At 33.7% G+C, this 14078-nt stretch overlaps 1 protein-coding gene across 6 annotated transcripts in view; it reads left to right on the top strand.

The window, feature by feature from the left end:
- Window positions 1-14078, top strand: part of BCAS3 (breast carcinoma amplified sequence 3) — a 453152-nt gene that overhangs the window by 140838 nt on the left and 298236 nt on the right. For all 6 annotated transcript variants that reach the window (XM_004684452.1, XM_004684450.1, XM_004684451.1 and 3 more), the window contains exon 15: window positions 3951-4215. In XM_004684452.1, coding sequence (XP_004684509.1) covers window positions 3951-4215 — 265 coding nt within the window. The remainder of the gene's footprint in view (window positions 1-3950; window positions 4216-14078) is intronic.

Below are 14078 nucleotides of genomic sequence, written 5' to 3'. Positions count from 1 at the left end.
CGGTATTTTTCTTTCTCTTTCTGGCTTATCTCACTAAGCATGATCTTTTCCAGCTCCATCCAAGTTGCTGCAAAAGACATGCGTTTCTCTTTTTTTGGTTGCTGAGTAATATTCCATTGTATATATGTACCACATCTTTTTAATCCAGTCATCTACTTTTGGGCATTTGGCTGCTTCCATGTTTTTCCAATTGTAAATAAAGCAGCAATAAACATGGGGGTCTCCCACCCCCATCTTTTAATTCCACATCTTTATGTTAAATGTATAAAACTTAATAAGAACATCAGATTATACCTTTTACCCGTATTACGTTGAAGTCCCTTGTTTAACCCACAGCTAGATGTAAAGAGAGCCAAGATGAGCACAGATAAAGTGCTAGCTTTGGCTTTCTAGCAGTTGCTTATCTGCTTTAAGCTTTGGAAAGAACAAACATCAGTTAGAAGTAAGGGGCAGTTAAATAAAAAGAGACTTGAGAACTTCCTCATTAGCTAACTAGTTAGTTCTTTCAGTTTTTTTCATTAACAGCTTATTGAGACATAATTCATATATATAAAGTTCATTTTCATAAAGTATCTTTATTACTTCGTAGTTTTTACCATACTCAGATTGTACATCAAACATGATTACATTATTCCAGAAAAATTTCATCATCCCAAAGCAAAGCAGATAACTAGTAGCTGCCTTTCTCCATTTCCTCCCCTCCAATCCTTTGAAATAGGAATTACTCTTGTTGTCCTGAGGGTCTTATCCTGATTTTGACTTTAATTTTAGATTTCTGGTCCTTTCAGCTTTCATAGAGGAGTATGATTGTCTGCATTGACAACTGTGTGTGAAGTGTTTGGTTTTATATAGCCCTTGAGCTAAGAATAGTTTTTATAGGTGAGCATTGGAATATATATGATGATGATAATAGTAGCACAGAACTCTATGAAATAAATATATCTTCTGTTAAAAGAAAAGAATTACAGTCTTATTAGAAGATATACATCACAAAATAAAAAAAATATTCAATAAATATTTTGTCTTAAGAATCTGCATAGTACTCTTGATCTTGTTCCTTGCATGTAAATTCTGATATTTAACTATTTGACCCTTTATATAAAAAGTTTGCTAAACCCTATTTTAAAAGAAACCTGCAGTTGTCTAAGTAGACAATTTGCAGTTGTCTAAGTAGACATTGATTTCTCACCTGATTTACAGCATTTTGAAACGCATGAAACTAGAGATTATTTTCTTTGCTGCTCACATGTGCTTGGTCGAGATCACTTCTGATTTCAAGTTTGTGAATAGTCAGTGAATTACAGAAATAATAATCTAAAAATGTTCATAAAGTTGAGATGATCAGAAGGATGTTTGTTTAGCTTACATTTATAATAGTTGCTGGAATTGTACTTGGAAAATGTTATTTGCTGTGATATCTAGTATTATAGAGCTAAATCTGAAGCAGGATACATTTAGCACTTCTCTTCTGTTCCAAGAAAATGGTAACAAGAAATTTTCTAACATTGAGGCTTGTAAGTCATGAAGATGATATCATTTTATTACTAGTTTCCATTTTGTGTAGAAACAACACCCGCCTAGTTTGAGAGCAAGAACAGTTGGACAGTTATATCATTTGACATTTTTTGATTAGGCGACTTGTTATCCTCTGTAATGTTCTTTAAAGGATTACAATTTCTGTGGCCTCTTGATAGCTTATATCTTTAGCAATCCTCTGTGCTCAATTAGTATACTGATGTGTCTTCAAGGTCATATAGCAGAATCTCTTCTCTATTAGCAGTTTTCTAAGTGAGTATTTAGGTGGAATTCTGTCTTCTTGACTTGATACTGACTGTTAGCACCACCTTCTATCAGAAGTTGTCTCCAAATGTAAGTAGGAGACTCCTTTTCATTGACAAGACCAGGATGTGGCCTTGATTATAAGTGCTTCTGAAAATGAACATAAATTGCTCTTTCACCCTAGAGACTTTCTTTTCATATCTTTGGTTCTCTTGTGTGCTAGTGTATTTGATATTTTGATGTTCAATTTGTTTCACACTATATTATTTTTACTTTTGTTTATCTTTTCTTTTCTGTAAGTTAATTGATGGAAATTATTGTAGGAAAATTAGACAGGTTAAGCGTTAAACACCTGGAGGATGATTCATAATTGTAGACTCTGGGTATTAAAATTGTCAGCTTCAGGAACTTCTTTATAACATTAACACATCATATGGATATGTCACAGTTATTGAAATGTGTAACAAATAGAATTTTGGGTATATCCATGTGTTGATAGATCTTATTTAGCAATGAACTATCTTGATATATGAGATTACTGTTTCTTTTTCATATGCAAGGTTCTAGGATCTTTGAGAGACTAGCACATTAATGAATACTTACTTATAGAATAATTCTGAAATATTTGTCAAGACTTTATGAGCTTAGGCTGATTTATTATCTAATGTGTTGGAAAGGTGGACAGTAAACTTCTTGAGAAGTTTAGTTTATGATGTAATAATATAATAATGATGTACTAATATAGTGCCTTATTCATACTTGTATGTATAAAACACATGTTTTTCATATTTATTGCCATTCATGAACATATATTTTTATTCTGCTGTGCTTTTGCCTGGTCTGTATTCTTTTTTACCTTTTTGGAAGTATTCTTTGCTGCTTGTTTTATGTATTGGGAAAAAAATTGGTCAATTAGTCAATGGACAAAATCTTTCATAAACATTATTAGCTCATATTCCTTTTAGAGTCTATGTTTTAAAATGGTAGAGTAATATTTTATTTTACATGCCTTTCTTTAAATAAACATAGTAGTGGGCACACTTTTTTTTTCATTAGACAGATACCAGGATAAGGGTAGTAAATTCAATTTACTAATTTGAAAATCCTAGAACGTCTGAATTCATTGATTGTTAAATGTCATATAAATTACTAATTTTCCCTCAATCAGCTATGTTACCAGATGTTTGATTTAGTAAATATTGCTTTTTCCTTGAAATTGCTGCACATATTTTCTATTTTGGTTTTTGACACTGGATGGCAGAGTCTGTATGGTTCAGCCACTGTAGATAAAAAGTATTTGGTTTTGTTTTATTTTGAGATCTTTTGACTTCTGCATCCCAACACTCTTCAGGGACTGATAGCTGTGACTCCTGATGGTATTTTTACCTAATCTTCCTATAGCAATCCATATTCCTAGAGGAAATCCACTGTTCTACATTTCATTCTTACAAAATTGAAATCATGACTATACTATATTTTAAATAAAATGCAAGTATTTTGTAAACTACTTTATTTCTGTCTTAGAGCCATACTTTTATATCTCAAATGGAAGAACTAAATTGCAATGTCTCAGTGTATCCTACTTCAAAACTCGAAGGAGAGAACCCATGCCTATTCTGATGTTTTTCAGTCTGTTCCTAACTCCCACCTTCAGCATTCTATTTTCACCTCTCTCAACCATAATCCAATATATCTGAAACCATTATTTTACTTTTTATATATTTTCACAAGTTTTTCCACAATATTTTTATTTACCCATTGTTTCTTAGTGCTCAGGATAGTGTCTGGTGAGAGTATGAGGGAATAACTTTTATTTTCACTATGCCTTGTTTATTAGAAGCAAATTTCATTTTTTTTTTTTAGGATTTATTTCTAGAAGCCAAATTCATTTAGAAAGATAAGCAGGGCTTATGTTTTGCTACCACCTTCTAGTTTGAAGGGGCTAGGTCTTTTATGATTTGGCATTCTATGCAGCAACCCTGATGAGCAGTTTTGATACCAGTCACTTTGAAACTCATTTGTAGAACAAAACATTTTACTTATAACCCAATCTTAGATTAATTTGATAGGTAAACAGCTACTTGTTTTCATATTGCATGGACTGTCCATGATGCTCTTCAGTAAATTCAAGTGGTTTCAACCATTCCTGTTTTTCCCTGTCTTTTTACCAGGTACAAGACATCTGCTTCAGCCACGACTGTCGCTGGGTGGTGGTCAGTACACTCCGGGGTACTTCCCACGTTTTCCCCATCAACCCTTATGGTGGCCAACCCTGTGTCCGAACACACATGTCACCACGAGTAGTCAATCGTATGAGCCGGTTCCAGAAAAGTGCTGGACTGGAAGAGATTGAACAAGAACTGACATCTAAGCAAGGAGGTCGCTGTAGTCCTGTTCCAGGTCTATCAAGTAGTCCTTCTGGATCACCTCTTCATGGTAAACCTCATTTTCTTCCTCTTCACTGACCCCTGCAATCCTTCATCCTTTTATCCTTAATTTTTGAAATCTGGGATAATATTAGGCAATTTTTCCAGTCTGTTTATGTAAAAATAATATTTTAGGTTTTTGTAATTTTTGAAATCATTAAGAAATATAAGAAATTGAAGCCAGCATAGTAATGGTGATCTTTGCCTTTCTCCCTACCTCTTTCAATGTGCTTGGGGTTTCATGTTTGGGAGATGAAGTTTCATAAATTTAGCAATTGAATCTCAAGTCCTCAAATCTTTTTCTGAAGTTCATCTTTAACCAAGCTCATTTTTATAGTTTATCATGAAAGGAATTGTCATGAGGTTGCTGGGTGAGGTGTGGAGCTGATAGTACTGTGACTTAACCCCTAGGATCTTTGTATAATAATTTGTGTATCTCTTTGCAGTTCTTTTGACTATGTAACTGTCCTTACTTTGCTTTACCTTTGATTCAGCAACATTCTTCTGTAATATTAAATCAATTACAGATATATTTTCTGCAGGTAGGTTTTATCTGGGCTGAAAAAATATGTAGATAATTGAAATCCTAGAGAGAATTCTGTAAAAAAATTCAAGATTTCTATTTCTTAGCACACTTTATTAGTATATAATACTATGTATAAGAACAGTATGTTTAACTTCTGATTCCTGATCTTTAAAGTTGAAATCTTTTATAATTTGTCTTGTGAATTTAAAAATTTTTAGATTTTAACAATTTGGAAGCTATACAATATTGATATTTTTAGATAGTTTCAAAAAAATTTACTTTGGAAACAATTACTTATAGTTTAGGCCATAAATTAGGCTGCATGATTAGGTAATAGTATAGGTTATTTCAGGATTTTTGTCTTTCTATTGAGTATTTTTTACCAAAGAGATCCACTGTGTGGGTATGGGTAGCTGGGCAAAAGAGAGAACCAAAGATACATTAGTAGAAAGGACTCTTTGGAGTCCTTTCTTGTGATGCATGCCACACACAAAGGTTTGTATTATGCTTTGATAATAATATTCACACACAAAAAATCAAAGTCATCTTTGTCCTTGTATACCTTCTAATCAATGGAAAGACAGATATTAAATGACTGAACAAATTCCTTCTGATATGTGCTTGGTGAAAGGTGAAATGTGCTAATCAGTCGTGGATTTGCTCTTTGTAAAAGACAGATCGTTAGAAAACAATACTTTTATTTCTGAGTTCGAGTGTACTATTTTCTCTCAAGTATATTCCTCTTTTGGCTCTTCATATTTTCACATAAAGCTATTTGGAGTGATATCAGAGAATGAATATAGTAGGCACTTTCCTGCTGATAACTGTGTTAAAATTTTATTATGTTGGAATTTCAGCCCATTATTCTGTAGTTTTTTTCATTTTTAAGCACAGATCTTAGAGCAATACCATTTTTCTTCAAGTGCTTTTTGTATCTTACATGTTGAAACAAAATGGGCATTGTTGTTGGTTAGTTCTAAAAATGATGTATTTACAGTTTGTGGATAAACATTCTGAGGCTGGTCAAAAACAATGTAAACCTTTGGACAGGGTGGGATTCATCTTGAAAATGAATCATACTTTGGCGGTATTACTGTTGTTTGTCTGTGCTCTTTTTAGCAAAGTAAAGGAAACTGTTAAATAACAGTTGATATAGGGATATTTCCTTTTTACTCTCTGGAGTCAATCCAGTTTAAGTTAGGATTATTTTATCTATTTGCCTGTTTTTTGTTTTTTTTCTTCACTTATCAGAGGATGTTTGTTTATTTAAAATATATTCTCTCTAAATATTGCTTTCATTTCTGATTTTGTTGCCTGACTTTCATCTTTACTATGAGTTCTTTAAAGATCCATGAACATGGATGAGCAAAGTTTACATCTTTATTTATTACCACACACTAAATTTAAAGCATTTCCTTTCATTTGAATATAGACAACACATGGTAGAAATATTGGAAATCCTTGTGATATTGTCACCAATAAAAATGTGGAATATGTATATAAATACATCACATATATATTCCATGTGATGTTTTTATATATGAAGTGGTTGAATTACTGGAATGTATTTGAAATTTTGTTTCTTGTGTCACTACTTTGAGGTTAAATATAATTACTGATTTTAATTTTTTTATTATTACCTATATCATAATGTGACAAATTAATTTTTAAATATAATGGTCAATACATATTAATAGAATTGGCTAAATTCTTAGTAGTTTTTTTTTTTTTACTTTATTTCAGGTAGTCAGTCCAAGTATTAAGTAACACGACATAATTCAGAATCCTGGGTTTTAATTTCTACCTCACCTTTTAATTATCTTCTAAACTTTTTTTTTTTACGGTATCACAGATATTTTTTGAGTTAATCATAGATATGATCTACTTGAAACTGCTTAATATTTTCAATGTCTTACCATATTCTTTGACTGTTAGGTAAAGTCCCATCTTATTTAGGTTTTTTTCCTACCAGAACTAGATTTCTCTTCCCTGTTTGGATTTGCCACAACTAGTTTTTTGTCCTGTCACAACTACATTTCTCTACCTTGTGCTGGATTTTAATTTCTTGAATTATTTCCTATATGTATAGTTTTCTTGACTTGAAATACTTATGTCTACTAAAACCCTACTTTTTTAGGTTTTAGCTAAAAATATTACTTCCTCTCTTATGCCTCTCAAACATCTCTTGTTATCTGTGTCGCTCTAGGTACTGTACGTGCTTTATTATGTCAGTTGTTCATTGATATGCCTGTGTCTCCTGTAAGGGTCAACTCTATGACCATGGTGTTTTTTTTGTGTGTGTTTGTAGTTGTCTCGGTATTTGTGTAGTATTAGTGAAAAATAGCTGCTAGCCAAAGTTTACAGAGTAAAACAATTTAGATTTAAATCATTACTTGTCACAATGAAAGTCTTTTTGCTCATAGTAACTCTGCTTTTCTTCTTAACATCAGAAAGATACATTTAATTATTAAGAACTATTAGTGTTTGCTATGTGTACGGACTCTTCCTGATGTAAACAAAAGAGAAAAATTTTCAAGTTCCCATGAACTGAATTTTTAGTGAATATAATCAACTATAAACAGGATGGATAGTAGGTCGGTAGGTGGGTGAGTGGTCAGTAGATAGGTGTTCTCATGGAGAAAATAAAGGATGAAGGGGAGAATAGGGAATATCAGGAAGGGAATTCAATTTGAAATGAAATGCTTTTTGCTGAGCTTAATGAGATGATGACATTTGAACAAAGATTTGATGGAAATCCAGAGAAAGCCATGCAGATATCTGGTGTATGTTTCCAGGCAGAAGAACAGCCAGTACTGAACTGCAATGTTTGGAGTGTTCAAAGAAAGCCCAGTGTGCAACGTGCAGAGGACAAGATATGGTGAGAGGGGAAATGTGGTCAAATCATGTCATCCTTTAACTTGTACTTGAGTGCAATGGAGAATCTGTGGAGAGTTTAAAAATAAGAATGACATGATAAGACTGTGTTGTGCAGGATCAGAATGGAGAGCTGTATTGAGAATGTACATTTGTCAGTAGACAAGAATAGAAGCCTAGTTAGAACAGTTAGGAATTCGGGTTAGACAGGACAATGGACTCAGTAGTGGAGGTTGGAGTTGTAATTAAATGCTTGATATGTCTTGATGATATAGGGTCATCATGATTTCTGGTGTATTTCATGTTCAATATGACAGAAAAGATTCATCTGGGAAACTGGTAAGGCTTTTGTCTGGATAACAGGAAGGTGGGATGACTGTCAAATGAGAGAGAGACTACAGGGTTGTCAAGTTTGAGTATAGGGACATGTTTAGTTTTGATCTATTGATGTAAGTGGGTAGTTGGCTTTTATGAATCTGGTGTTCAGTGGAAAGGTATAGTCCGTGTATAGATGATTGGAAGAGTTACTTAAAGCTGGAAATTGGATGACCACTAATGAGTGAGTATTAGAAAAAAAGACAAGATGAAGGGCTTCTAAGACTGCGTCCTGGGGCACTCCAAGATCAAGTAACCCAGGGATTTGGATGAAAAACCTTAAGAGAAATTCTGTTTGCCAAATGGAGAAAAAGTAGTGAATAATGTGTTAAATTTTGTTCATAAATTTAAATAATGATTGAAAAACAAAGTGCATCAAATTTAGTAAGGTAGAGGATGTGTGACTGTGATCAGGGAAGTTTTGGTGAAGCATTATGAGTCTGATAGGAGCGGAGTTTGAATGTGACGAGAGTGATTGCAGGCTAGTATAGATAGGTCTCTCAAAGAGCATTGAGAGGAGTGTGCAGATTGTGTCGGTTTTCCAAAGGAAATGGGAAGCAAGGACAGGTGCATGGTCCATCAGGAAGGAGTCTTCTAGAACAGGCATTCCTTTTGCCAATTAATAACTTCTGGTTGTGTGAAGAAACTATTTCTCCTACAATTTTTGTGCTCCAAGGAAATTTATTTACCCGCTTTTGCTTTCTTGCTCAACACCTTACTCCTATACCTGAACTTCTTTCTGCTCAGTTCTTCAGGTACACATTTATTACATCCTTTAAGCTTACTTCAGATCTCTTTATGATGTGATTTTGCCTATAATTTTTACAGAAAACTTCTGATTTTTTATTTAATCCCTCTGTATGTTACTCATCTGTACTTAATGCTTACCATTTCCTAATAATGATGGCTGATTATTTGTTACTCAGTTGTAACTTGTTTGGGGAGGCTTTTGACTTGGAGTCAGATTGATTAAGATAGAATGTGTTCTCCATCATTTCCTAAGTAATCTTACCCAAACTACTTATTTGGGCCTTTTCTACTTGTAAAATGGGATAATAATATCACCTGTGTTTGACATTTGATGTGAGAATCAAAGCACTTTGAATAATGTTTGCCATATTACTACTAAAAGTTAAAATCTCATCATTTGTATAACTGCTGATAGTGTTCATTACTGAAGAGGCATACACAAAACACACACACACACACATACACACACATATATATATAGGATTGATACATTTTTCATATTTTTGAGTAATTACTGAATAATAAGTGAAAGAAATCTATTGTAAACTTACTTGATAAGTCTTTTAGAGCATTACTGGATGTAATTTTGTTAAGGCTGCCATTTCTGTGTACAGAGGGAAGAAGGCAGACTCTTGATTTGGAAGATCTTGAATGTAGAATTAGTGTGGAGAGAGAGGAAGAGAGAGAGAAGAAAGAATTTCAACTAATAGTTTTCCAATAAAACTCCCCATATTACCCATCCCTAGTGGGCAAATGTTCTACCAACAAGGCTGGGCCATATGCAAGCTATTGAGAGGGAGGTCTTTCTGGCAGAAAACAGCAGATTAGGCAGATCCAGAGAGCTGGGGAAAAATGAGAGACTTCAATAGACAGTATACCATATAAACAAACATGAAGCCAAGATAATGGCTGCCATTTTCACTGCCAGGTACCAGGAGTAGCGCTTCAGGTGTCTCTCAGTTATATGTCTCTCCTAGGTATCTCTTCCAAGTTTTCTACATGTATCTCCTCTCATGTATGTCTTCTAAGTTCCCCTTCATTGCTCTCCTTTTTATATATACATCTTGCTCTTTCCCAGCTGGCATCCATTCTTGAAGCCATATCATGGCCTGCGGAGACTTGTCATTCTTGGTTCCTAAGATTTCTTCACTGTGTAGATGGGAATGGGGTCTGAAAAGAATGTCAGGAGAGGATTGCTCCTCTAATAAGATGAAGGGAGGTACCAATATAGAAATGAAGGGCAGGCAGTATTACTTTATCATTTTCTTTTGATTTTACTTATTTTAACACCAAACATATGAAACTAGAATTTAAGCAATTAATGTATCTATTCTTGTGCTTTGCACTTCATTATTTTTCTAATTAGCTTTCCAAGTTAGGCTCCAGAATAATCATTTGCTATATGACAGTGTTGCGAAGGAATCTTTTATTTCCTGCTATTTCTGTGGAATTAAGAAAAAGATTTTGGATTTATGTCTCCAGTTCTCTGCAGTTCCTGGCAGTATCTCCTTTGCCATTAACTTACTGGTCCTTAGGGGAGGAATCATCAGAGTCACTTTTGACATCTAAATTCCAGATTTCACTTCCTCAGTGGAGATGTTGAGATCTTTAGCTTCCATCTCCATATTTTTGGCAAAGTGCTTTAAAATAACTGGTAGCATCATTTTTCTTTTTAGTGTATATATGATACATACATTCTTTTTACCTCTCATAGTCTTTGTTTATAGCCGTCATCAGATGGTTTATTGTAATCAATTACTTTTGTTGATCAGTAGTGTTTTTTTTATGCAGTCCACATCCCAATTGTACATACAAAGCAACCACATGTTCCAGCCTTATATAGTTTCACCTACTTAAGACAATCAGTAATAATATGTTTCTTGACTTCTCTTTCCCCATCACTGTTTACTTGTGGATAGAGGTTTCCATTTGTATGTTTTCATTTTTGCCAAGAAAAATCAATCATGTGCACTGTAGCTCTGCTTTAAATTTCATGCCTCATATGACATAGAGTGCATGTGTATATCTATGTCTACTTATTTATATATGTAGAGAGTATATACATGTAAAGTGGGTAAAAATCTTATTTATGCTACCTTAGTTTTAGTACCTGTGTTTTCACTGGTTATGCATACTTTATTTTTAAATTTTAGATGTTTTGTTCCTAATTGGTTGTTTTCAAGTCCACTAGTTTACCTAATGAATTTGATTTTTTATAACTTGCTATCATCCTTATAACTTGCTGTAATATTATGCTAGTCTTAAAATTCACTATATACCCCAAATCATATTTATCTTCCATATGACATCCTTATAGTCTCTAACAGAACAGATGATTATTTTAGGGGAAATAATTTGAGAAGGTATACTTCATAGTACCTTCCTGAAATCAAGGTGACTTCATTTCATACATACCAGTTGAATAAACTGCATATGACTGAAGATAATTCTAAGATGGACTTTTTATTTTATTTTAATTTTTTAAAAAGATTTATTTATTCATGCATACAGAACTGGGGGACAGGCCAGAAGTGCAGGGACAGTGAAAGGATTCACCAGAGACAGTGGGGAGCAGATGGAAGAAGCACATTGCTGAGGGGAGCAGTGGGCATGTCAGGAGAGGTCTGCCACGCCATGTAGGCACCTCTGGGGTGGGAATCGAACTCATGCTGAAGTGGCTTTAGCTTCTTAGTGCTGGGCTTTAACCCGCTGCGCCACCAGGGAGGGTCCTGGACTTTATTTTATAGAACATTTTTAAGTTCATAACATAATCAAGACGGAGCTTCAGATAACATAGTTTTTGGGGAAGACAAAATTTTCTGTGGAGACTTTAAAACTCATATTTATGATCTCTATGAATCAAAAGTTGCTGATATAAAAAATGATTATAATCTATGAGTATTTTCTCCTTTAGTCTGTTTCCTTGGGGAAATGCCTCACTTCTTTCTCTCTGAACAATTTTTATTAAAATAGTGATAAATGTCATTTGAAATCTCTTGTTTTGTTTTTTTCCTGCTCATGGAATAATTTATATTTTCTCTGGTTTTTTTGAATTGATCTATCAATATTTAGTAAAATAATTTTGTGTTTAAATGAATAATGAGACACGCCTCTAGAGGGCGGTATTTTCTAAACTTTCCTGTGATTACAATCATGGCGACTCTTTTGAACCTGGTGTAGTTGGGATGTTGTTCTCTTACCACGTCCTATCGTATTAACCCAGCTACCTTTTTATTATGTTTCCTATGATTTAGTATTCAGGTTCTTCATAGAAAATAGAACTTTTTTTTAGTTACGTCATTTTAGTAAATGGTGGCAGTATAGCCGAAAAATTCTTTTCTTTGACTTTCAATGTGTTGCTGTTCAGGGACTTGTCACTTTTGTGCTTTATCAGTCCAGAGTGGTTAAATTCCAGTATTGAAGCATTATTCGGTTGTGTACTTCAATTATGCCTCTCTTTTCTGTTAGCACTGATAGGAATTTTACTGTTTTTATTTGCTTACGTAATATATGTCCTTAAAAACAAACTAAAATGTACATTTATAATGAAAGTTAAAAATACCAACATTTGATAATGAATTATGCCCACACCTGCCCCACACACCACTGTGAGGTGTCATTTTTCCAAGGCAATGTCTTTCATTTCTGCATAGTTTCTCTTTCTGGAAATTATGTTAGCTCATAATGGATCTACTAAGTACTGACTTTTCTGTTTTCTTTTTTTACTTCCTGAGAGTACCACTGATTTCATCTTCTAATCTACTAAGTGCATTTTTATTTCTGCAATGTGTTTTCATTATCCTTTTATAATGTCTCTTTTATTATCACATTCTTTTCTTATTTTGGAATGTTTTATTATTTATCTCTTTGAGAGAGTTATAATTTTTAAAGTGTTATTTTTTTCTAGCATTAGCTCTACTACCTCTAAGTTCTTTTATGACTTTTTTGGTGTGATCATTATCTTTCATAGTAGAGCTTGGTTCTCAACTGATTGTATATTATAATTGGCTTGGATAGATTGAAAAATGCTGATGACTGGGCCTCATCTCACACTGATTAAATCAAAATACTGACTTGATTCTCTGGGAATCCACTATTTCATTTTAATAGTCTGCCACTTGTTAATTTATTTCATTAGCATTTTATTTCAGCTTGATCATTTTTATTAATATATTTTCAATCAGTGTTAAGATACTAATACTGCAGCATTTTGGTTATTATAGGGCCATATATGTGTGTAGGCACCATTGATAGATCACGTGGGACTAGCAATTTTATTAGGGTACCGCAGTTAACTACTTGTAGATTTTTTGATTTAGATTAGTCAGGTTCTCAATAGAAGAATTCTATGGGGGATTGTATTGATAGAAACTTTCTGCCAATAAGCAGAAGTTTTCGGGAGTTGAAGAAATTCTATTATTTTAGCCTGTTATTCAAATAAAAAGAATATTTGTTATATCTATTTCTATGTTACCTTTGGCTTGCTTACAGTGAGGAAGGTAGTTCAAATTAAGAAAGAAATTTAATCATCAGATTAAACTGACAATTGGAGAAGGCAAAGAGAGTAGATGTTAGGTTTCTTGGGATACATAATGGCCAGTGTCTGAAGACTGACCCCAAGAAACGGATTTAGAAATGATCAAACTTGGGCTCAGCAGCTGCGAATAGACTTATACTTAAAATCTCACCGTCAGTAAAAACCTGGTTTTTGGCTTGGAATTTATAAACTAAGAACAGGTAAGTGGGCTGAGGGTTTTTGCTAGGGTTACACATAGCAAGAAATAGAATCTATAATGGTTGTCAGCAGAAAATGACATTTTGAATTTGGAGGGAGATGAGAAAAGGAAAGGGATTTAAGGTTCATTGAGAGAGGTATTAACATCGCATGATGTGTTTTTGCAGGTGAGTATATTGAAGCTAAAATGAGGCACAAGAGAGAAGCTACTTCAGAGTGGCTGATGTGGAACTAACGTGGCCATTGTTGTTGGCAGTCAGAAGAGATAGGTCATTCAGTGATTAGTGTTCAGAATCATCCCAAGCATGGAATGTTTAATAAATGTTCAATAATATTTTATCCTCATGTCATTTTGGAGTGGATTTAAATGTGTCCAATATCATGGAAAATATAAAATGATAGTTCTGGTAAATGAATATGTTTTTCTGGCAGCGATCCAGCTTACTTAAAAAAAATGTTTCTGCCAAGGCAGAAGAATTACAGGGAAGGAAGTAGAGTCAGCACTTCTTAGGTGCCCAGATACGGTCTTCTGTGTGGTTCTCCTTCTCAAGGACTTTCAATCAAAGGAGTTTTTTTATATTCATGGTTTGCTTTTGGAAAAAGAAGTATAAAT

The sequence above is a fragment of the Condylura cristata genome, unplaced genomic scaffold (genome assembly GCF_000260355.1).
Source record: "Condylura cristata isolate star-nosed mole 26May11 unplaced genomic scaffold, ConCri1.0 scaffold00017, whole genome shotgun sequence".
Lineage (NCBI taxonomy): Eukaryota > Metazoa > Chordata > Mammalia > Eulipotyphla > Talpidae > Condylura > Condylura cristata.
The sequence above is the reverse complement of the archived record's forward strand: the minus strand, read 5'-3'. Positions and strand labels throughout refer to the sequence as shown.